Source organism: Natrix helvetica (assembly GCF_964273705.1).
Source record: "Natrix helvetica genome assembly, chromosome: 1".
Lineage (NCBI taxonomy): Eukaryota > Metazoa > Chordata > Lepidosauria > Squamata > Natricidae > Natrix > Natrix helvetica.
In genome coordinates, this window is record NC_138548.1 from 66,844,226 (window position 1) to 66,868,956 (window position 24,731).

Below are 24,731 nucleotides of genomic sequence, written 5' to 3' on the forward strand. Positions count from 1 at the left end.
TAGCACCCACAATTGGAAACTTGTTTGTTAAGCAAAGCAACTGCTAAGTAAATCTACAATTCTGCTTACAATCTTACACCAGCTTTCCTTTCTTCAAGGAAAGCTAGGCCTGTGAAGGTCATAAATGTGGGCTTTGGCCACAAAATTATTTTTTTATCACTTGTTATTAATTGTGAAAGGTATCTTTAGGCGGCAGTTGCTAAACAAGGACTATTTACATACTGTAAACAACTAGGTAATTCCTTCAGAAGATTTGAATATATGATTTTCATCCTGTACAGATTTTTGTCCCTTTCATCTTCCCACTTTTTAGTTTCCTCTAGACTCTGACCAACAGCATGAGTAAACTAGACTCATAAAACAAAGCCAGCTCTAGTATAGATAGTACAATTTAAACAATAAAGTACATTCCTTCAGAAATGAAATAGGTACCATGCATTCATTTAAAAAATAAAGGTAGATAACAGATTGCCCTCCAGATGTTCTGAGATATAACTCCCATTATACCTGACATTTGGCCAACTTAGCTAGGGCTGATGTTATTAAATAAAAAAATGACACTGCTTTAACATTTAATAAAAATTAACATTCACATGTGAGTATTGACAATTCACGGTTTTATCTGTGATTATCAGAAATGTCAAAACTCAAAAAAAAAGAATAATATAATCTGATGGTCAGGATTAATTTATTCATGTGCTAAAATGTGGAAAATACCTATTTATAATAATTCAGAAATACCTCTGTGATTGTTGTTTGCAATTTTATTTTCTGCAATGCTTCTGAAGTTAATAGTTCTTATGTGGGCCATCCTGAACTCCAGAAAGAAATAGTTCTTAATACTAAATTACTAAGTAATAACTTAAAACATAACCAGGTACATTAATGAAAATGCATGGTTTATAAGAAGGATATTAGATGTATATAGCCAAAATGATTTCAAAAATGCAAACAAGTCTACAAAAGAATGGTCATCCATTCAGAATCTAACCAGGTCAAAGTCCAGAGCTAAATCTGACATTAGCAGTTTATGCTAGAAAATCCTCAAATGTTACTAAATTAAAGCAGTTTGGAATGGAAGAATGAACCAAAACTGATGCAGTATAAAAGATTTATCACTAATTTCCCAAATATTTTGTTTCAGTTATTACAGCTAATGGTGGAATCTAATGGAATCTAACTAGGGGGATTAGTTTTTCACACAGGTTACTTTCTTTTTGAAATAAATTCAAGAAGTACCAAAACTTCAGCCAGACTTTGTATATTAGTGGAATTTTACCTCTGATGGCAAAGTGGCAAAGATACGCAAACATTCATTAAATCCAAAGCAGATGAATACATGTTCATGGAACCATATGTTTTATCACTAAGAAATTCCAGGGATACTTTTAAAAAATATAAGAAAAGGTACTGTACTCTGCACTGACTGTTTTGAATGCCCCACAATAGCTTAGTTTATGGGATTGAATATATCCATAAGATAATAATAATAATATCAAAACATTTGGATCACAACTTGTATACCATCTGCACTGACAAAATCACCATAAGTCAATTGCAAAAAGCAACTTTACTTGGAACAGCTTACATCCTGCAACATTACCTTTAAGATTATTAAACAACATCTGCTTATCCCAGGTCCTTGGGAAGGACTTGATAGGAAGATGAAAATGCCAAATCTGGTCTAAACATCTGGCTTACTATGTGACTAGCCATAATAATACCATCATATCATGGGAATTTCTCTATAAAAAGGCTTCTGGATACCTAATTTTGCCCAAAGTGAATTAATCAAGACTTGTGATGTCATTTAGATATTTCTAGCAAGAAAACAGTGGATTGGAGCCATTCTATTTCCATGTTAATATCCCTTGGCTTCTTGGGATGAAAGGGATGATATGCCAGTCAAAGGACCTTAATTCATTTATACTAATTGGAAAAAACCTATATTTCTCTGCCTTTGTAAACCTATTTAATAATTTATTTTTTTTGAGATTATTCAACCATTCTTTGCTCTTATTTAACAGAACTTTTAAAAAATTAAGTTTATAGCCCTAATTGCCCCAATTACACTGGGATTCAGCTAGACCTTGCGTTTTCTGGCTCTTGTCAACAAATACTCAGTAAATTTGGAATAGCACATTCCAAAATATGTATTAAAGTTAGGTCTTGAAATAGTTGGAAGAATTTCCAGTAAAAGACACCTTTTGAAACACCACCTCATTTGTCAGGGGTCTAAGCTCAAATATAAACAATAGAGCAGAACTGCTGAATGTAAACAGCAGAACTGCTGAATGTTTTCAAAGAAAACAAGTGGATTTTAAAAAAAAAGAATGCAAGTTTGGGTTTCTCCAATCCAACAACATAGTGTGATGTACACCATTTTTTTGTTCTGCAGAACCACAGAAAGATGGGTAGACACATCTTTGGGATTCATTTATGGGCATCAAATATAAAAAAGGACAATGGCAAATTGGAGTGAGTTTAGGGGAGGGTTACCAAGGTAGAGGGTGAGGGTCTGAAAATCAAGCTCTGTTATGATTGGTTTAATGGGTATATATAACTAAGGAGAGATATAATGGCAGTTTTCAAATATGATTGTTTCTCACAAAGCGTAGTAGAAGTATAGTTGTAGTAGTAGTACTAGAATGAAGAAAGAATGGCAGGACAATGTTTCTGATAGTAGAAATTCTTAGCCTGTGGAACAAGCCACTACATAAAGTGGCACATTTTCCTCTCCCGCACAAATCATGAAATAGAAACCAAATAATCATCTATTAGACCACCTCTGGTAGATCCTACATTGAACAAAGCATTGGATTAGATAACCTTAAAATCCCTTCCAATTCTGTGATTCTGTGATTTTCTGCCATGTGATTAATAAAGCACTAGAATTTGATCTCATTGAAGGTACACAGATAGGATTCAAATTACAGTAATTCTTGAATAGTCTTGACTCTTAATTCCAGTGGATAACTGAGCATTTTTGTTTATTTTCTATTTCAACTTTGGCTGGATTTTTATCTACAGAATTCTTATGACTGTTCTCACCTGATGTCCTTCCAAAGGGATTAAGGATTTATGACATGAAAAGTATGTTGAACAATTAAAGTTTAAGATGTCTAGGATAAAGACATTAAAAGAAACTCTCTATGAGAAAAAGAGATTAGAGTAGGAGGCATAACAGTAGAGTCAGACCTATTGTTCTCTCATTGAGAAAGCATTTGTTTTAAATACTCCCCAAAATGTTGGGAGACTCCCATTTATATAAAGAATAAGCTTACAAAAATCTATTTCCAAATGTCAGTTTTGGCCTTTGAAAATAATGTATATTTTAGCATTTTCAGATTTGATATGAAGTGGGGATTGGTTGTCAGATTACTTGTTTTTTTTTTTCTGGTTTTGACAGTGTTGTTTTTTTTCTCCCAAAATAATGCTGGATGTGATCTTTTCCAACTGATCTTATAAAAAAACGCCCTCCCTCCCAAATGCTGCCAAATCAAAGCTGTTCCTTCTAATTCTACTCTGAAGTGTATATCCACTACAATTGGGTTGTGTATACTTCTTCACAGAAATAATCTAATGTCCATAAATCCATGTAACCTTCTGGATGATCCTGATCATAATTTCTATAGGCCATCATCTGCTTAATCTCCCATCAAATATATATATATATATGTGTGTGTGTGTGTGTGTGTGTGTGTGTGTACACGCGCGCGCGCGCGTATGTATTTCCCTGGCTCAGCTGATAAGGAGGAGAGCCTGTGGCTTAGTGGCTAAGACTCCTGCCTAATATGTAATACAGCCCAGGTTCAAATCCCAGTAAGGGTATGGCTAGCTGATGAGAGCTAAATAGCTTGAAATAGATCTATACTAGTCTCCCTTTATTTATTTATCAGCACAAATACAACACACACACACACACACACATGTATGTATGTATATGTATATGTATGTATGTGTATATATATATATATATATATATATATATATATATATATATATATATATACATACACACATACACACATACACACACATACATACAAACACACACACACACACACACAGTACTAGTATATGCAGGTCTTGGCGTATTCGGGTATTTATTTTATTTATTTATTTTATTATTCATATTTATAGACCGCCCCTTCTCCCGAAAGGGACTCGGGGCGGTGTACAGTCACTAAAATGCGTTATAAAATACATACATAAAACAATTAAATAATTAAATACGTAGGTGGAGGAGGTTGCAAGACTGTATATAGAATAATAAATATAGTACATTAAAAGCTTATTAAAACCCCAAACCCAATTAAAATGAATAAATCCCCGGGAGGTAAAACTAAGAAAGTGCCAGGCCAGCTGATTGAAATAGGTGAGTCTTTAACTTTTGCCGGAAGGAACGGAAGTCGGTGGTAGTTCGAATGTCTGGGGGGAGGTCATTCCAGAGGGTTGGGCCCATCACAGAGAAGGATCTACTCCTAGGTGTCGCCCGCTGGCATTGCCTAGCAGACGGCACCAGGAGGAGCCCCTCTCTGGGTGAGAGGATAGGTCGCAGGGTCTTTTCCTGTGTAAGATTGACAGTATCTTGGCGACGTTTCGATGAGGTCACACTCGTCATCTTCAAGCTGGTGCCTTTGGCTTTGTGTTTGTGCGAGGAAAGCGTGATCGGAGCTGCCTTTTTTCTATAAATATAGATGGGTGGGTGTGGAATGTTGGCTTTGTTGCTTTGAAGCTGTGTTGTCACATCTTGATTGGTTGATGGAATTGATGTTTGGTGAAGGTGATTGGTGATGGTGTCTTGTGTTATTCTGGGTCCTGTGTCAGTTTTTGTGGCTGGGACTCGTTTATTGACTAAGGCTAGTTTCCAGATGTCTGGTAGGCGGGAGGTATCATCATGTTTATTCATGTTGTGGGGGTGTTTCTCTATTTCGATAGCTTCCAAAATTATTCTCTTGTTGAAGTGTTCACTTTTGGAGAGTAATTTGGTTCCTTCAAAATCAATTTCATGTCCTGTTGCTTTAAGGTGCTGGAAAAGGGAGGACGTTTTTTCTTCCTTTCTGACTGCGTTCTTGTGTTCTGTGATGCGTGCATTTATTCTCCTATTATTTTGTCCAATGTATGTGGCTGGGCAGATTTTGCATGGTATTTCATAGACTCCTTGGTTTTCTAGCTGGATCTTGTCTTTGGGGTTTCTTAAGATGTTCGCTACTTTTTGGTCAGTGCCAAAGGCTGTCTTGATATTGTGTTTGTGGAGAATTCTTCTGATTTTATCTGTGGTGCCTTGGTTCTTGGGGGGTGTCTCCCTTTGGATTGGGTTGGTAATTGTGTTTTTTTTGGAATCTGTTGGAAATTAGTACGTTTGTTAGGGTGTGTAATTCAGTTTTCAGGTGGTCTTTGTCAGCTAGGTGTTTGGTTCTGGAGATGAGGGTCTTGGCTACAGAATTGATCTGTGCAGGGTGGTGATGGGATTGTGCGTTTAAGTAGTGGTTGGTGTGTGCTTTTTTCTGGTAGATGGTGTGTCCTAGGGAGCCATTGGGGTTTTTGTAGATTAGGATGTCCAGAAAGGGAAGTTGATTGTTAGCTTCTATTTCCATAGTAAATTGTATTTTGGGGTGTAGGCTGTTGAAATATGTGAGGAAGTTGTCCAGTTTTTCTTTCCCATGTGGCTAAATTAGGAAAATGTCATCTACATATCTTAGCCAGAGTTTGGGTTTGTGTTCAGATTTATCTAAGGCGTTGGTTTCAAAGTGTTCTGTGTATAGGTTTGTGATGACGGGTGAGAGGGGTGATCCCATGGGTGCTCCTTCTATCTGTTTGTATCTTTGTCCATTATGGATGAAGTATGTGTTGGTTAGGCAGTGATTGATCCGGTCCAGGATGTGTTTAGAGGGGTTGTGTTTGTTCTGATAGCTGTCAAGGCTTCTTTAATAAGCACTTGGGTGAAGACGGATATGACATCGAAGCTCACGAGTAGGTCACTGGGTTGTAGGTTTTGTTTCTTTATTGTTTCTATGAAGTGGATTGAGTTTTGTACGTGTGAGGTGGTGAATTCTGTGTAGGGCTGAAGGTGTTTGGCAAGAAATTTGGCAAGATTCTGTAGAGGTGAGCCTATGGAGCTCACTATGGGTCTGAGTGGTGTTCCTTCTTTGCGTATCTTGGGGAGGCCATAGAGCTTGGGGTATCTGGATGATTTTTCTCTGGGGATGATTCTTTGCAGAATCTCTTCACTGGTGGGAGAGACTTTTATTTTGGATTTGGTGGTTTTTTCCAGGTAGGTGGTGGGGTCTGTGTTTAGAGGTTTGTAAGCGGGGTCTTGGAATAGGTTGGATAGTTTGGTGTTTAATTGGTGAGTGCTTTTTGTTCTTCTTTATGTAAGTTGCTTCTGGGTGGATTGCTGGAGCAGAGGACGTTGGTGACTTCAAGTCTGATTTTATTGGCTTCATCTGGGTTGATATTGGTTAGGGTAGCTTCAACTCCGCATATGATGTTTTCAGTGGGGATGCGTTTGGAGGCGACTGCAAAGTTGAATCCTTTGGAAAGGACATTGTTTTCTGCTATAGTGAGGGTCCTGTCTGATATGTTATGTACTGTTTGTTTCATGAGTTGCTGTGGAGGGGGGGTTGGGCTTCTGGCGTTTTTCTAGTCTGTGGGGTTTATTGGTGTGTGTGTCTGTCTTGTGGGAGGTTTCTGTTTTGGCTCTCCAGAGGGCTAGTTGTTTGGATTTGTCCCAGAGTGCTGGGTGGATTTTGTTGCTGAGTTTGAGGTGAAGAGTGAATAGGTCCCTGTTGGTTTGGTCTAATAGGAATCTTTTTGTGTGGAGTTCATTTCTGATTAGGGCTAATTCAGTTCTTTTCAGGATCCTTTTAGTGGCTGAGGTTTTGGAATTGAATTTTGATGGAGGCTCAGGATGTTACAACGCAGCCAATCTCCCAGGATGTTGCAGCACAGGACTCAGGATATCACTACACTAGAGCTCAGGATATCATCACACAGCCGATTACCCAGGTCGTTACAACACAAAAGACTAATGGGCACACAGCTAGTACCTCAGCCACACAGGATGTTATGAAACAGCTGACTAATCTGCATACATCAACTCCATCAACTAATCAAGATGTAATAACACAGCCAACCAACCCGCTTTCAGCAACAAAGCCAGCACTCCACACACACACCACCAATATTTATAGAAAGACGGCAGTTCCGATCACGCTTTGCTCGCACAAGCACAAAGCCGAAGGCACCAGCCTGAAGATGGCGAGTGGGACCTCATCGAAACATTGTCAAGATACTCTCAACCTTACACGGGAAAAGACCCGAATACGCCAAGACCTGCATGCGCATATATATATATATATATATATATATATATATATATATATATATATATATATATATATATATATATATATATATATATATATATATATATATATATATATATATACAATAATACAATACAATAGTAGAGTTGGAAGGGACCTTGGAGGTCTTCTAGTCCAACCCCCTGCCTAGGCAGGAAACCCTATACCGTTTCAGACAAATAGCTATCCAACATCTTCTTAAAGACTTCCAGTGTTGGGGCATTCACAACTTCTGGAGGCAAGCTGTTCCACTGATTAATTGTTCTCACTGTCAGGAAATTTCTCCTCAGTTCTAAGTTGCTTCTCTCCTTGATTAGTTTCCACCCATTGCTTCTTGTTCTACCCTCAGGTGCTTTGGAGAATAGTTTGACTCCCTCTTCTTTGTGGCAACCTCTGAGATATTGGAATAATGCTATCATGTCTCCCCTAGTCCTTCTTTCTCTTAAGCTAAACATACCCAGTTCCTGCAACCGTTCTTCATATGTTTTAGTCTCCAGTCCCCTAATCATCTTTGTTGTTGTTGCTCTTCTCTGCACTCTTTCTAGAGTCTCCACATCTTTTTTACATCGTGGCGACCAGAACTGAATGCAGTATTCCAAGTGTGGCCTTACCAAGGCATTATAAAGTGGTATTAACACTTCATAATGCCTTGGTAAGGCCACACTTGGAATACTGCATTCAGTTCTGGTCGCCACGATGTAAAAAAGATGTGGAGACTCTAGAAAGAGTGCAGAGAAGAGCAACAAAGATGATTAGGGGACTGGAGACTAATATATATATATGAAACAGTATGCCATATTTGGGCATACCGGGGATTGTGACACAATATATATAAAAGGGAAGCAGTATGCCATATTTAGGCATACCAGGGGTTGTGACACAATACATACATACATACATACATACATACATACATACATACATACATACATACATACATACATTCATGGGAAAGATATGGAACAGTCAAAGAATTTGTAGGACAATTGTCACTCATTTCTGTCATTGCCAAATATTGAGTACATCTTCAGAAACCTAAAAACAATACTTCTGTATTCTGTCAGTGTAATATTCCTTTTTTTCCTTTCAGAATTTTAGTGATAATTGTCTTTTTGATTTGCTTAGAGTTTGAGATGAAGGACAGCTTTCCAAATATTTATATCTTAAGTTACTAATACATATAATCTGTATTCAATTTATTTCTTGCCCTAGTGAAAGTGGGAGAGGCAGAGCAAGAGCAAAAGAGACAGAGAGAGGTAGTAAGTCTTCATTGCTGGCCTTTTCATTGAATCTACAAGAGCTTTTCATTTTTTTTCTTGTCCAGATACCTGAAAGGTGTGTCTAAAAATGCAGCTTCTCCTGTATTATTGGAACTGGCAAATGAGGTAATAATTTTTAAAAAGTCTTTTTCTTAAAATGTAAGCTCCTTATCTGTAGAGGTTTTTCAGAAGTATTAAGAAGTATGTAGTTTTAGGGCACATCATATATTTAAAATGTTTATTTGCTTGTAGTAGGAGGGCAAACAAATATATTAATCAATTAAGATAACCAGCATATTACCTTTGAATATATTTGTGTAATTTCCATACATACACACACACACACACACACACGGTTGCCTTGCATGTATGGCCTACTTTCAGCAACAAGCATTTGAATTTCTGAGGAAACTAGCTTGTTTTGTTTTTATAGAAATATCCATAATGTACACGATGGTTTTACAATAAAATGAATTTCCTTTATTTTCTATTTTTTAAAATCTTTTTAATATAGGATTTAATTAGAAAATAGGTTTAATATTAATGAAACTGTTCCTCATGGACATCAGAATTTAAAGAAGTATAGTGTGAATTTTTTATATTGTTGTTATCCACATTTAATAAAAAAAAAAACTCCTGCATTTTTGGGATGAAACATTCATGTCAATGCAAATAGATAGTAAAAAATAGGAGCTTGGTTTAAGTGCAATATGGCTTCCTGAAATATTAGCCAGGTCACCAATAGAATCACTGAGACAAACCAATGTTTGCGTAAGCCTACCAGAATGAAGGTTGCTTTAACATGCTATAATACATTGGAGAATTTTTTTTGCTACTGTAGGCACAGTAACTTTATAAACTTCCTATATGGTTTCCCAAAATCTTTTAAAACTTGTAACATGTTTATATATAGTAACAGTATCACATTATTTGATTTTAATATTACAATTTGCAATAGTTTTGTAAGATTATAATAAATGCACTGGATTTATTTATTCTAAGTGCTAATAACTGTAGTAAACTCACCCACCCCCCAAAAAGAGATAAATGGACCTGGACAGCAAGCTCTACTCATTACATTAGGAAGTATGATTTTTCTGTAAGCTTCTGTCTAATTTACACTGCTGCAGCCTACAACTGGATAATTATCTACCAGATACTGGATTTTAATGGTCTTTAAAATGTATACATATTGTAACACTACCAAACGTAAAAGATTTTTTGTTCTGATACCAAAGGGATGGTTCTTGTAATTTCTGACATATTGTAGTTTATTTTGGACAAAAATATTATTAAATCAAATACAATATATAGATATTGTTCTAAATAAGCACCTTGTCCTAGATAGGCACATAAATATATAAGGCGTACAGTCTTGCTTGCCATTAGCTGCCATCCCCTTCAATCACCATTTTAAACAAATAATTCTGGTACATAAAGCATTCCTTTATTCAGATACTATGTTAGAACATCGTAGCAATTCATACACTTATGGCTTCTTAAATTATAAATTTAGAAATAAATAAAATGATTAAAACATTTTAAGTTTAAAGCTTAAAATGTTGAAATAACTGTTTAATGGTACATGCAGATATATAGGAAATGTATATTTTTGTAATCAATTTTAGCACATTAGGGAAATATGGGAATATCAAACATGTGATGTCTATTTCTACACAATCAAGTTGCCATTTTATGTGGTAGTTAATATTTAAATGACAAATCCCTCCATCTGCTGATCAGCAGTATAATCGTAACACTTTGAGTCAATCAGTGATTGCTGTAAAAATTGATCAGAAACATATAACATACATTACATTATATAATATGCTAAATCAGAATAGTGCCTATTATTTTTATGAGATGCTGAAACTATTAAAAAGAGTAAATATGATCATTGCATAATTTAAATTATAGGGTTTTTTAAAATGAAAGCAACTCATATAAGTATTAAAAATAAAATTAGTCATTCTCCCCAAATATTTTCTAGTGAGATTTGAAATACTATGAATATTACTTACATGTTACATTCTGACATAAAGCATGATGGCCCTCTTTCAGACAAAGATGGGTTCATGATTAATATGAAAATTAGGAAGATGCAAGTACCTGAACTAATAAGATAGTCCTTATTCTGGCTGGTCTACCTTCAGTAATTTCACCATTTTTCATGTGTCAGCTCTGATGTGAGCTACCAGAAATAAGCAATTCTTTGTAAAAAGCATTTCTTTCTATTAGGAGGAAATTCAGTGCCTCAAAGTACATATATATTTAGGGGGAAAGCATGTAGAAATCAAAATAAGTTTTGTTTCCCCAAATATATGAATTTTGAATATATTTTAAAACATAAAACAACAAAAATGAATGTTATCATTTGCAGTTATTTTCCTTGAAAGTCTGGCATCTGGTCAAGAGTATATTTCACACTGTTTAATAAATGTAAACCTTAACAATGAAGTAGTAGATATTTTAAAATAGACGTTCATTTCCTAAGTATATTTGAGAATCCATGTTTCTGTATATTCATTTTTTCTCATAACCTTTAGGATATACTATAGAAAGTGATTGATCTAGATATAATAGTGCCTATATATCTGGATTTTTACCATTACCAATTTAAAAAAAATTTTTTTAAACATTCCCTTAGTTTTCCAAACAAATAAGCTGTAGACATTCTTGATGCGTTTAACTTTGCACAAAATTTGCATAAATCACAAAATTTCAGTGGGTTGTATACAATGTACAATGTAGTAACCTTTAAATTTATAATCGCTCTATTGGAAAAATAAATTAAAATGTCTTTTTTATTTGAGGCAGTATTTTGTTATTGAAGAACTTCACTGGGGTTCAACATGTAATGATGTCCACCTAGAAGAGACCAAATTGGGGGATGTAGTATTGTAATAATATTGCAGTAGCAAATTCTGGTCCTCAACCTATATAAAAGAGCTAATAAATAAAAATACAATCTCTCCTCTTCCACACAATGAGATAAAGAGAGCAGCAGCCAAGAAGGAGCACTGAGCAATCTCAACCACAAAGTAATTTAGTTGATGTTGAAAACATGCATGGGCAGAAGGAACAGAGTATGCCAAAGGAGTCAGCTAAGTGACACTGTGAATTAATGAAGTCATACTGCAACCTTTTGTTTCAAATCTCACTACTACTATGTAAATGTTAAACATGTTACCTTGTCCATGAACATTTCAAACAATGTAATAAACACAAATCAGTAAAATGAACTATTATGTTGAATGTTTTAAAATTGAAATCCAAGTCCATACATTGCAACACAAATACAATTGCATATAACATTGTATGTTGTGGTGAAAAAGATTTATTTATCAGATTATAGCATAATTCTTATCATGTCAGAGAAATGTACCTTTCGGAAAGGGTGACTGAGATAATGGAGGATGCATCCTTGACACCTCTTTATTGATCTAAGTGATGAAATAAAACCACATTTTAATGAAAGTTGGTTACAGTTTATGTTTCTTTTAAGGTGGATTTTGCCCCATCACTTATGGCTCGAATTGTGTTAGAAAGATTTCTACAAGAACAAGATGGATCAGTACGTAAGTAATTTTAAAAATATTTAAGCTTAATGATACACAACTAAAACGTACTACTAAATTACTAAAAAGGCAGCTTTTTAAATCTCATAAAATTTCCAGTTGTAGGGAAAAATTATGAAGGTTATATTGCATATTCCACATTGATCTCTTGGAGGAAAGGCAGGGTATAAATAAAATTAATTAAGTAAGAACTATAATACAAGTTGCTTTCATCCTCAGAGATTTTTTGCACTGAATATATATGTTATCCCTGGTCATAGAATTTATATTAGTTTCTGTCTTCAAAATTCTTTTGTACAGAAAAAAAATACTTCTTAATATTACATGTGAAATTGATCCTTTTAAGATCTTAACAGAGTTATGGTAACAGATTATAACACATTGTTTATGTCCCTTTAAAAATAGCACTCTTATTGCCTATTGTCATATTTTAAGGCAAAATAGTACTGATAGACTTCTTCTGTTGTGGGGGCATTCCTTTAATCGAGAATTCAAGAAATAAGCATGTTCTTGAAGTTCATTAGAAATTAGTAAGAATTCAAAGTTCTTAAACTGTAATTGGTTCATGGCATAAATAATTTTGCCAAATAATTCTTGAAAAGAAACTTATTCTACTTTAACATTCTGGAACCTCAAACTTTAAGGTAAATTTAACTGTGCTCAGTATTAGATAGAAAAAAAAATGAAAAAAATACAGCTACAGGAGGAGGTTCAAGGCTAAATTAATTTGCCACTGAAAAAATACATTTTGTTATTTTCTCTGTGTCAACTGCATGATTAAAACCGGCTGTTAAGTGAGCTCTGGGGATGTGCTCGTAAAAGATTTATGAGTAATATTCAATGTGATATTCAAAGTGAGTCATGAATATCAGGGTAATTGCTCTCAGTGTTGGCTCCTTTACTAGGCAGGAGTTTGTCAACTGCCCCATAAATATTTGCCTAGTCTCATGTAAGAAAGACAATTTCATCTTTTGCATTTTTATTATCTATTGAAATGTTTACCTTTGGAATTTGATGATGAGAATGGGGAAAGGATTAGAACGTACTTGACACATGTATCTTTTTATTCTTTGAAGATAAAAAAATAAGCAGTCTGAAAAAAAATCTATCATCCAATAAATTAGAGAAGGGATTATTATTATTATTATTATTATTATTATTATTATTATTATTCCTTTCCCATTTTATTTTTAAACTATTTTTTAAAAGGTTCTATAGACCTTTTTTATTTTGGGAGGGGGGAAGCTGTGCAGTTGGTGACTGGTAGGGTTACTTCGTGATGGTTTCATTTGACTGAATTAAAGTACTTCCTCTAAAAATTCAATATCATTTCAATAGATGTAGCCTTTAAAGTAACCTGCAGTGATGCTTCATGAGCAAATCACATGATGTCAGAATGGTATGGTTTCGATTTAATCAAGAAAGAGATTAAAGTGGATGTGTGTTATTTTCAACTTCGCTGCAGCACCTCCATTTGTCAAAGTCAACCTTCTGATTGCTTTGGACCTACTGCTATCCAGATCTTGTCAAAATAGTAGTCTGCGCAATCCGAGGCAGGTAGACTACTCTCTGCAGCACAGTATCAGACCCTATAAAGTGGAACACTTTGGCTTGTGAATTATAAAGCTAATAGATTGATCATAAATTCTGCAGCTGTTTAATTTATTTTTATAATGCTGGAACAGCTTCCGTTCATTGTATTTAATTTTCATCATTCTATAATATTATATAGTCAAACAACTGAATAGAAGTTTTTAAATGAATTGTGGCTGAGAACCTTAAGCTCCAGCATTAGCAGTGCAAGCTTTCAGTTTGTGTGCTAACCATATTTAGAATACATTTTCTAAATTTAGGGGGGGGGGGTTTGTATATATTTTAAGCACCTATTTTCTAGAGAAGAGCGAACAACTGTGTATATTCAAACATGTTATTACCTTGAAATATTTCTGTACTGCACCAGTGTTTTGATTATTGGAAGTGTGATTATTTCCTTCTGGATTTTTAATAATAAATTGATGCTATCCATTCGCTTATACAATTCCCAAGCTCAAGAGCGTGTGTGACCACAGTTTAAACTAACATTAATTGTCAGGAGTCTGAATGTGAGCATAAAAATCTTAACTATGGTCAAAGCAATTGTAATATAGTAATGTTTTTCAAGCGAATAGTCCTTTTGAGGGTTGGAGGAGGTTTTTATTCATGCCAGATCAGGGAGCTCCATGGAGTTGGCACAAACTGATCTTAGAAAAGAGCTGAAAGGTAGGGTAGCTTTTATTCTGACATTCTCTTCCCCTTTCACAGCAATGACCTGGCTGGCCTTTGGCAATGAAATTCAATGCACATGGCTCCGCAGTCAAATCATCAAATTTCCCTGTGTGTATATTAGAGTTTTGTAATGTGTTTCCATTATGAAGCAATGCAGGGATAATTGTCTTTGGTAGCAATTAGCTAACAGGTTTGTTCAGTACTATTGGCAAAGGCATCCATCATCCCCTCCCTGACCACACTTTTTGTCTAGCTTGGACTATGGAGATCAATAGAATTCTATATAGGGGAAATCACCCCAGCTTTAATGAGCTGCTGGTCTCAGTCAGTCTTGGTTTGTATTTCTAATTTTTACCTTTAACAGCAGATGAGGGGGAATCTTCCCATAGGGGCAGGTGTGTATTGTACATGTACTATTACTTTCAGTAGATCAATGTATAGCTTTAAATTGTTCTATACTGAAAGGTATAGGAATTGACACTGAGAGAATGACAGAAACAGTTTATTGCTCTGTTAATACTGTTTAACAATATGCAGTTTTGAAAATGATTATTGGACTTGGATTTCACTTTTAAGCTGAATGATTTATGTATATCAAGGATTGCAGACTGCATTTATCCAAAGTCATATCTCCTTGAGTTAGACATATGGAAGGAGAGGGGGAAAAAAGAGGTTTTATTTGAATCTTTTGTGATTCATTACTGTTGCAATCCTGTCCATACTCACCTAAGAGAAAAATATTTGGACATTATGACATGTACTTCAACATAATTTAAATCCAATGTATTATATACAGTATGTATTCTTATCAGAGATCACCATATCAATAAAATAAAATAAATAAAACAAAAACAGATAAAAATTAATAAAGTAAAATTAAGGGTATTGACTGACAAATTTGTCACATTTGGGTTAGTTACTGCAGCTTTTTCATCCAGCTGCATAAAATTTGGCATTTGAGTTAATGTAGCATGGTGGGAGTCTTAAAAATGCACATGAGTGGAATATGTCTTTGTCCTTGGGAGATGTTGCAGCAAGAGAGTATATAATCCTTGTACAGTTCCCTGTAAAAATAAACAGTACATGTTGAACAGTTTCTATTTCTGCAGAGACACATGGATAGTTGCATTCTATTAGTGAGGTTTTGGTGAATGACCTGTAATAAAGTCAATGGAAGCACATTTTCCCTAGGTCTTAGGAAGTTTAGTATCTAATAGTTTGCAGATTCACCTATGCCTTTCACTATCAGAACCCTGATATGGAAAAGGATGCTGATTTCATTTTAGTATCCATTATCATTCAACTTTTGAAGAACTCTTTTTTATTATTGTTTTTTGCCTATGGTCGTGGAATGTTGTGGAGTAGCAAGGAGTTAGACATATCTTTATGATTGAACAACAACAAAAAACCCTAGATGATCAAAGAAAATCCATGGCAAACTCAGACTACCCTAGTCTCTTACTCAGTGCTAATATCAATGGTAAGGAAAGGTCATGCTTCAAAATTACTGGAAACAGGTCCTTAGGAAGAATATTATCTTTAACCAATACGTTACGATTCACCACTATGCTTTTTCTTCTACTTGGCGCATTCTACCTTGGACCTAGGTACTAGGCTTTTGATACACCTTGGAGCTGACAGTATGGATCTTATTCTTCATATAAAGTCCTATTTACATTACAGGAATTGGTTATGTCTAGTCTAGTGAAAAGAAGGACTAGGGGGTGATCCAACGTTTGAGGGCTGTCACAAAGTACCAGAAGAAGCAATGGAAGGAAACTAATCAAGGAGAGAACCAACCTGGCAGTGAGAACAATTAATCAGTGGGACGACTTGCCTCCAGAATATGTGGATGCTCCAAAACTGGAAGTTTTTAAGAAGAGATTGGACGGCAATTTGTTGAGAAGGTATAGGGCTCTCCTGCTTGTGCGGTGGGTTAGACTAGAAGACCTCCAAGGTCCCTTCCAACTCTGTTATTCTGTTAAGTTCCATATAAAACTTGAGCAAGAGTTTTTGCCTTGAACTGTTTTAGGGCTGCTGGTATTAATTTCCTCCCTTTGGTATAAACTTTGTCATATGATTGTATTATAACTGAAATATTTACATTCTAAAAATGTATTATGGCAGGAAAGTACAGGCACTAACTTCCTAGGATCAAGAGCTCTAAATCTGGTGTATCTAGTTGTTTAAATGCTATAAGAAATTATCTAGGGATCCAGAAATCTAAGTTCAACATAAAATGTTATACTTACTGTATTTTGTTAATAAATGAAATGACTGCTTTCTAACAATGATTCAAATAACTTCAAACTTTATTACAACATACAACACAAGATTTATTGAGCTAAGAGCCAAAATATGTAAATTCATAATAACAATAATCATCAAAAGTTGAAAACCAGGAACTTTGTAAAAATGAAAATAACAGATTCCCTTGATGTAGAAATGTTTACTACTAATAGATTTGTAGTGTAGTAGATCAGCATAAATTATAGAAGTGGAATTCAGTTTAAAAATACAACATAAGAAAGCCTCAAATCAGACCTTACTTTGGGATTGTTTTAATGATAAACAGATATGATAGAAATGATATAAAGGAATAAAACACAAAATGATAAAAACAAGACAAAATACAGAAGAAAATAGCAATGTAAGATATTAATTAAAAGCATAGCTCACTGAAATTGTTGAGGGCATAGTTGAATAAATGCATTGTCAAATTCTTCCTGAAGACTAGAAAAAGGAAGATCATGCATATTCCCAGGAGAGTAATGATGTTTTTAATGCTTATTTTATTTTATGAATATTTCATCACTATATAAAAGGTTCTATTCTAAAAAAAATACATGGCAAAAATAACAACAGCAGAAAAGCAGAATAAAAAGAGCTGCATAAAATATCAAGTTAAAATGCCAAGAAATAAAAAAGGATATTTGCCTAACACCTACAATGCATTCCTGTCAAGTTAATATGATTAGTGGGCTAAGCTTTCTCCCAAAATAATGCTACCTTCATAGATGCTGGAACTTAACCAGGATCGCCTAAGATGACCTGATGTTGTCAACTTTAAACAGGTAGAGCAGACAGGAAATAAACCAGATGGATAAATTCTACTTTATTAACAGAATCTTGCAAACCTGAAAGTACAAATCAAATCTCACTGTGTCTTTTTACATCCTGATAAGTTAGTGAGGATCCCTTCTGAGTTTCTTTGTCTGTCTGTTGTGCAGCTGTGAGCTCCTCTTCCTCTTGACTGGTCATTCTCTGGGAAGCATTCTCTGGGAAGCAACCATTTCCAAGGATATTCCACATACCATTACAAGTGTGTGTTTTAGGATGAAATGGGACTAATTGCTAAACAAACGGATACAACTCCCTTAGAATTAAATAAACATCTGAAAGTTGTTTAAGTAGCAATGGAATCAATTATATGATATAGGGTCTTTTTTTTTAACAAGCTGTGCTTTTTAAATAGTCTTCAAAGTTAGCCCTGCAAACAGTACAGTGCAGTAATTTCACTGAAAAGCAACCAAAAGCACAAGATTGGCCAAGTTCTCTCTGTTCAGGAAAGCAACAATTATTCCCCTAATCCAAACGGATAACTTGGACTTCACAAACAAGGCATTTAGTTCCTCTTAATTCCCAATCCCAATTAAAGGTGTTGTTTATGACCTATAATACTGTATGTGGCTTAGGTCTGGGTTACTTTCAGAACCATCTTTTCCAAGGAGAATCTAACTATTTCAGTCACCGTCCAAATAATGCTCCAGGGCAGGAAAACAGGATCCAAGAAACAGGCTTTATTTATGTTTGCCCCAACTCTGTAGAATAGCTTAGCCTTATTTAGTTGTGCTCAGTCCATAAGAAAAGTGGCAAAAACATTGTCACTGCACCTTTGGGAATTAAGTGTTTCTCTAGCTGTTTTCAATAATTTTGAATTAATTGTATTGCTAATTGTTCATTTTAACATTTGGTCTTTATACATGATTCTTTTTGCTGTCTTCAGGGATTTTACTGTAAGCTGCCTGGAGTTTGGTAAAATAATTAGAACATAACTGAGTCATTAATAAATAAATATCTATTCTTTACGGTGCATACAACCGTATCCATATAGTTTAAACATCTGTTTTCTGATTAATTAACCATCTGGTATTAGTACCTGTTATTTATCAGGGTTGGGTTTCATCTTATTGGTCTTCATCCCATTCATTACTTATTCCAAATATTAATTTTGCTGATCACAAAACCCCAGTTCCAGACAATCTAACTTAGTGAGTTCATAAAGATGTTTGAAAATGTATGGACAATTTGTTATATAACCAGTAAAGTTGCTTGTCTTTTAATAATAGTATTTCTTCATTAAGTTACTACTATGAATTAGCTGATGTTCAATTTTAAACATACGTAAATAGTGATATCTGAAATTAAAATATCAGCTTCAACTATTAAGACACAATTCAAAAATTAAAATTCAATAACTGATAATAATGGAGCCATTATTACTGGATAAGCAGACAGTTCTTTTTTCCCCTTGAAGATAAATGATGAGTTACAATTAGAGATGAAATTATTTTAGTGCTGATTGAAACAGCAGAAGTTGAGAAGCAATATATGATCACTGAAGTACAAGAGAAAGATAACAGGAACATTATGAGCAGGAGTTAGTAGTCTGGGAGACAGTTAACTATAGAAAGCTGAAAGATGATGAGATGGATTAGATTTTTTCACAGTCAGCCATAAAATGATTGAAGTACAGTTTTTTCCCAGAAGCAGATTGTAATACTTGCACAAGAATTTTAAATAAGTTGGTATTCATGCTTAAAAATAAAGGAGACAATGTAGTAGTAGTACAATAGTAACCATAACTAACAGACTTATAGGTACGTGAATTCCTATGTACTTGCAGATCCTGCAAGTTGTTAATCTTTTCATCAACAGATAGTGATCCTCTGATCATTTTCCTTGACTGTATAATTAAAAATATTAAAAATCATGTCCACATGACATGATGACCTATGTTTATGCAGTGATAATGCCCACACCTCCTTGCTTGTGTCTTCCCTGAGGCTATGTGACTTGGAACAAAATGTGTTTAAGACTTAATATACCGTGTGCCAGGGACTTTCAGCCAAGATCATTTCTTAAAAATAAAGAAATTTAAGAATGACCTTAAAGAGAATTTTTGTTTTCCATGTAAAATCCCTGGTGTTCCATAAATATTAAACAATATTTTGTTCATTCAAAATTCTTTAAAACCATGGGCCTTAAAAGAAGCAGTGATGGATGTGATAAGCCTAATTCTAATTCATAGCAAATAAAAAGTCTTAAAAACGGTCAGTCTATTCCTGTTTTTCACAATAGTCACGTAAGGCATGGATATCAGCTGTTTCTCACTCTTACTTCCCAAACACTGGAATTCAGAGAAAGGGAAAACAAATTCATCAATGTTGAGAGCTTATTCAAGGGAACCCTCAAAACATGGTTGGATCAATTTGTAGTCATTCCTACTGCCGTTGCTAACCATAGCAGATATAAAGGTCCTTGTTTCAGGATTTTTTTTCTGATTCTTGAAGAAAACCTTTTTCTAAAATTTGACCAAATCTACTGTGAAGAACATTCTGTCCTATATTATTCCTAGATTAAGTTATCTATAACATTGTATAATGTTTGTTTATTTCAGAAAAAAATCTGTACTTTCTGTAAATTTCACTTTTAATTTTGTGTAAACTGTACATTGTATGTTGCTCATGTTCATTGCTCATGGTGAAGGGGAGGGGGGGGGACCTACAATAGCATAGTAATATCCTGCAAGCAGCACCCTATACTTTAACATTGACTGGGTGGGCAAACACCCACATGGAAGACCACAGTGAAGGCAGCAGGACACAATTGACACAAACATGAAGATCATCCAGTTGGACCTAGTTGTTGCATTTGATTGATTGACATTTGTTGATCCAAAAAGAGCTCCCTTCCTCATATTCAATTCAGGATTCCCAGCCAACATTTCAAAGGAAAAGAAACATTTTAAAAGCCATTTCAATCTGCTGTTTCTGACCTTTAGCCGACAGAATCTTAGAATGGTTTATACTGGTTAGTATCATAGTGGTTTTAATTCATAATATAAATCAAGAATGAGCATCCCAGTGTCCCTTAGCCCCATTGCTGATCTTACAACCCTCTTTAGCAATGATTGATGAAAACTGGTAGCATAGGTTCCTACTGTTTCAAAGAGGAGAAGAGATAAAATGTTTAGTGTAAACTCTAAAATAAAGAAAACTGCCTCAATTCATCCCAGAAGCATTACAAAGTCAATATGATGGTAAGCAATTTGTTGGAAAAAAAATGTACTCACATAAAAGGAAGATGATCCTAAATTGAAGATTTTACACCAAAATTTTACTCCAAGATTTTACATCAAGGAGAGAGGGAGTTTGTAAATGTGTAAATCCATTGTTGTCTTCCCAGCAAATAAAACTTCAACTCCAGTTGAAGTTACATTATTTAAGACACCGTGTAATATTTTTCTAAGGTAAATACTTGAGTAACATAATTTTATATGATTAGCATTGTAAAAATTGATTTTACAACTTCTGCTTTATTAATAAGAAACTATTCAGAACATATATGTTAGCAGTATAGTCACATTTATTTATTTAATTTATATAACATATTTGTTGTTTTACAAATAAGTCAAGGCAACAAAGATATCTAATATATCTTCAACCTCCTATTTCCCCCACAACAACTCTATGAAATGGGTTGGGTTAAGAGAGAGTGACTGGCCAGAAGTCACCCAATTGGCTTTCATAGCTATTGGAACTTGAACTCTTGGCTCTCTGCTTCTAGCCTGATGGCTTAACCAGGACAAATTGGCTTTTATATAATTTGTATGTGAACACACGCAATTATATATCAGAAAGAAAGATACTAAATTTCAGTTGATTCTAAAAGCTTTTGAGCTTCTTAAAATTAAATTGAAAAAGGTTTCTAAATTTTGAAAAGTTCATACAATAAATGGTGATAATGCAGAACAATTTCTCCAAATGATCTTCCTAGAGCAGAAATTATTGTACAAATACATTTGTCTCTAATTTTGCAACTACCCATTTTATTACTTCCTTACAGATGTTCACTGAGCTATCATCTTACTCCAGCACTTTGACTTAGCTTCTTGAGAAGTAATATGATTTTCCTGCAAATTATGTAAAATTTGAGCAAAATAGGAGAAGAGCATTGCAACTGGGGATTGTATAGAATAATAAATATCCACCCTGAGCAAAGTCTTTATACAAAAGAAAGATACTATAGTTCAAGATTGTATCAAGAGAATTGTATAAGAAAATAATTCATAGAAGCTTCAGTATTTTTAATAGAAATACAAATTCTATTTGTATCTGAACAAGTATCTGTGGTCCAAGGAATCATTTGAAGGTAATATAATAAATAATTCTTGCATAAAGATCAATTTTGTGTCATTAAGAAGACTCCTTTCCAAAATTATTTATATCTTCAGCAAATTTTAATCAACGAGATGATCTATTTTGGAAAAAAATGCCTTTCTTTCTTTGGTAATGTGACAAAAGCGGTAGTGAGGAATGATCATGCCTAAGACTACATGGCTTGTGGTCAGGACATAATAAAAGAGACTTTTGACTAATACAAAATCCATTCTTAATTTAAAATGGTATGTAACATTTTGCAAAATTCATTGTAAGAACCCAAGGCCTGGTAACATAACCAAGTCTTGAGGGACTTCCAGAATGTCAAAAGGAATGAAGCTAATCTAATCTCGGAGGAGGGAGGACAATGATCCATAAGGCAAGTGTCATGTCAGAAAGAAATGTCCTAGTTGTGTCACCTGCAGCATGCCTTGCTTGCCAGATCTAATGGAGTGGGCAGAGAGCGGTGATCTCTCAGATAGTCCAGGAAGGGCTTTAAAGGTTCAAACCAGCATTCTAAACTGGATCGGAAGCAAACTAGCAACCAATGCAGTTTGCGGAGCAGAGGTGTGTAACATGTGCTGCTCTAGGAACATACGTAACTGCCCAGAAGGTTCAGATGTATTGTGTGTTAGCTGAAGCTCCAGGTACACTTCAAAAGCAACTTCATATAGAGTGTGTTGCAGTAATCCAGTCTGGAGGTGACTGAGACATGAATGACTTGTAAGCAGAGACTGATGATCTAGCAACCCGCCACAAGACAAAGCTATGAAAAAACCCTCCTAATCACAACTGCAACTGCTTATGTGTTTTTCTTAGTCAGGTTTGGCTTTCCTCTGGCAGAGATCCCTATATGGCCTTTAAGGCGCCATATAGGCATCCATACTAAATAAAGGATTTTTAAGGCTTTTATTTTAAAAGCTTACCTTAAATTTAACCTCTGTATTCTTATTTTACTCATTCTTCAAGTCCATTGTTTGCATCTTTGTCATTGGACCACTGTAGGTGAATAGGCCACTCACTATATATGAGCTAGCTCATAATATCTTCAGTTGTGATGAATGCAAACTACAGATTATTGTAATGTGTGAATCTAGCCGTATGCTGAGAACTGCTGAATACCTTACATGAGTAATTTCTGTTCAATAGAATGGCCACAGACAACCTTCAGTTGGCTTAAAATATGGTCATGACAAAAAACACAACTAGCTACAATACAGCTAAATTCGGAAATGCAATTCATTTTGAGTGTGTCAGTTGAGTGCATAGATTGTAGCTGGAATTTATATTGACTTGTAAACTTGTCTCTAGATTAGGGTGAGCATGCCTGGAATAAAACTGGGTTTGCATTGTGTATGTGACATTGTATCTGATATAACTAACCAGTATCTTTATGAGGAACGTCATATGTAACTTGCTTGAGTATTACTAAAGTGGATCAACTGCTCTACAGCTTCCCTTTGATACTAAAAACTGTTCTATTCAATGACAATCTGAATGGATGAAAGTCATGATGGGCAGTGGAGATTAACATCTCTGGACTCATCAAGTGACAACCATCACGTATGGAAAACTATGACTTAGAAAAAGGAATAAATGGCAAAGAGCATGAATTACAAATGAGATTAAAGGAAAAGAAATATAAACCGTGTCTATAAAACTTGGAGAAAAGAAAAAGATGTGGTAGGTCTGAATGAAATTACTAAAATGTATGTCAGAAAATATGAATCTGAAGATTGGGGGGGGGGAATAGGAATCCATTAGTTGAGGGCAATTGCATGATATGCTTCAGCAAATTGAGTGAAATAGAAGAACTGTATTTGAGTTTTTGGAACATCCTGCAATATTATGAAATCCAGACTCAATAAAGCATGATAATAAGGGCTATTTAGTGAGTATATCCTTAGAAAAAGATCTATTTTATATACATAATATAAGGTAAATTTTCAAGAATAAGCATACAAAAAAAAAAGGAATGAATATGCAGAACAAGATTACAAGTTCATTAAGGCTTTAAGTCAGGTAAGGGTTATGAAAAATAGTGTGGGTTTTTTTGTTATTTAGCAATGAGATACAATGTATATTTTTATATATTGATTGATTCAAAGGAAATGTATGATTAGGAAAATAGGCTTGGATTATAGGATGCTTTGCATGATTATGATGGTGATTTTGGTTGCTGGCTGATAAAAGTGGTATGTAGTAGAAGTAAAGCATTCTTGGGCATAAATGGAATGTTTAAATGCTTGAATGTTGAGCAAGGAATAAGAGAAAAATGACTGTTTAAAGTATTATGGGTAAATGTATAAAAAGTGTTTGTGGTGATCTTAATGGTGTGTTGTTTGGGACCATTAATGTGTGTGTACTTTATATACAGAAGTTGCATTGTTGAATAACAATCAAAATGATGTTCAGCAAATATTAGTTTTTATGATGCAAATTTGATGCATTAATTTTCAGGTTAGATTTTTTAATGTAAATTATATATCAAAGAATAGAATAATAATGCTTGACAGGAAAAATAGAATGAAAAATTATAGTTGTATAATAACCATACATAACAATAAACATAAGCAAGTTACAGTACACATAAATACAGTAGGGAAATACTAGAGTAAGTAGTTGAATTTCTGTACTTGGGTAGAATGTTGACTAAAAATGGGGAAATTGATGAGAAGAAGTGCAAATGGTAGGAGAAAGATAGTGGGTAGTACATAGTCTATTTTGAAGAATGAAAGCATATTAGAAAATGCAAACTAGTTATGTATAAGAAGGTACTTCTTCCCAGTTTGTTACATGGAAGTGAAACTTGGGCAT

At 34.5% G+C, this 24,731-nt stretch overlaps 1 protein-coding gene across 2 annotated transcripts in view; it reads left to right on the forward strand.

Annotated features, from left to right (window-relative positions):
• CDIN1 (CDAN1 interacting nuclease 1) overlaps positions 1-24,731 on the forward strand; it is a 150,367-nt gene that overhangs the window by 35,078 nt on the left and 90,558 nt on the right. For both annotated transcript variants that reach the window (XM_081955775.1, XM_081955776.1), the window contains exons 4-5: positions 8,695-8,755; positions 12,135-12,207. In XM_081955775.1, the coding sequence (XP_081811901.1) occupies positions 8,695-8,755; positions 12,135-12,207 (134 nt within the window). The remainder of the gene's footprint in view (positions 1-8,694; positions 8,756-12,134; positions 12,208-24,731) is intronic.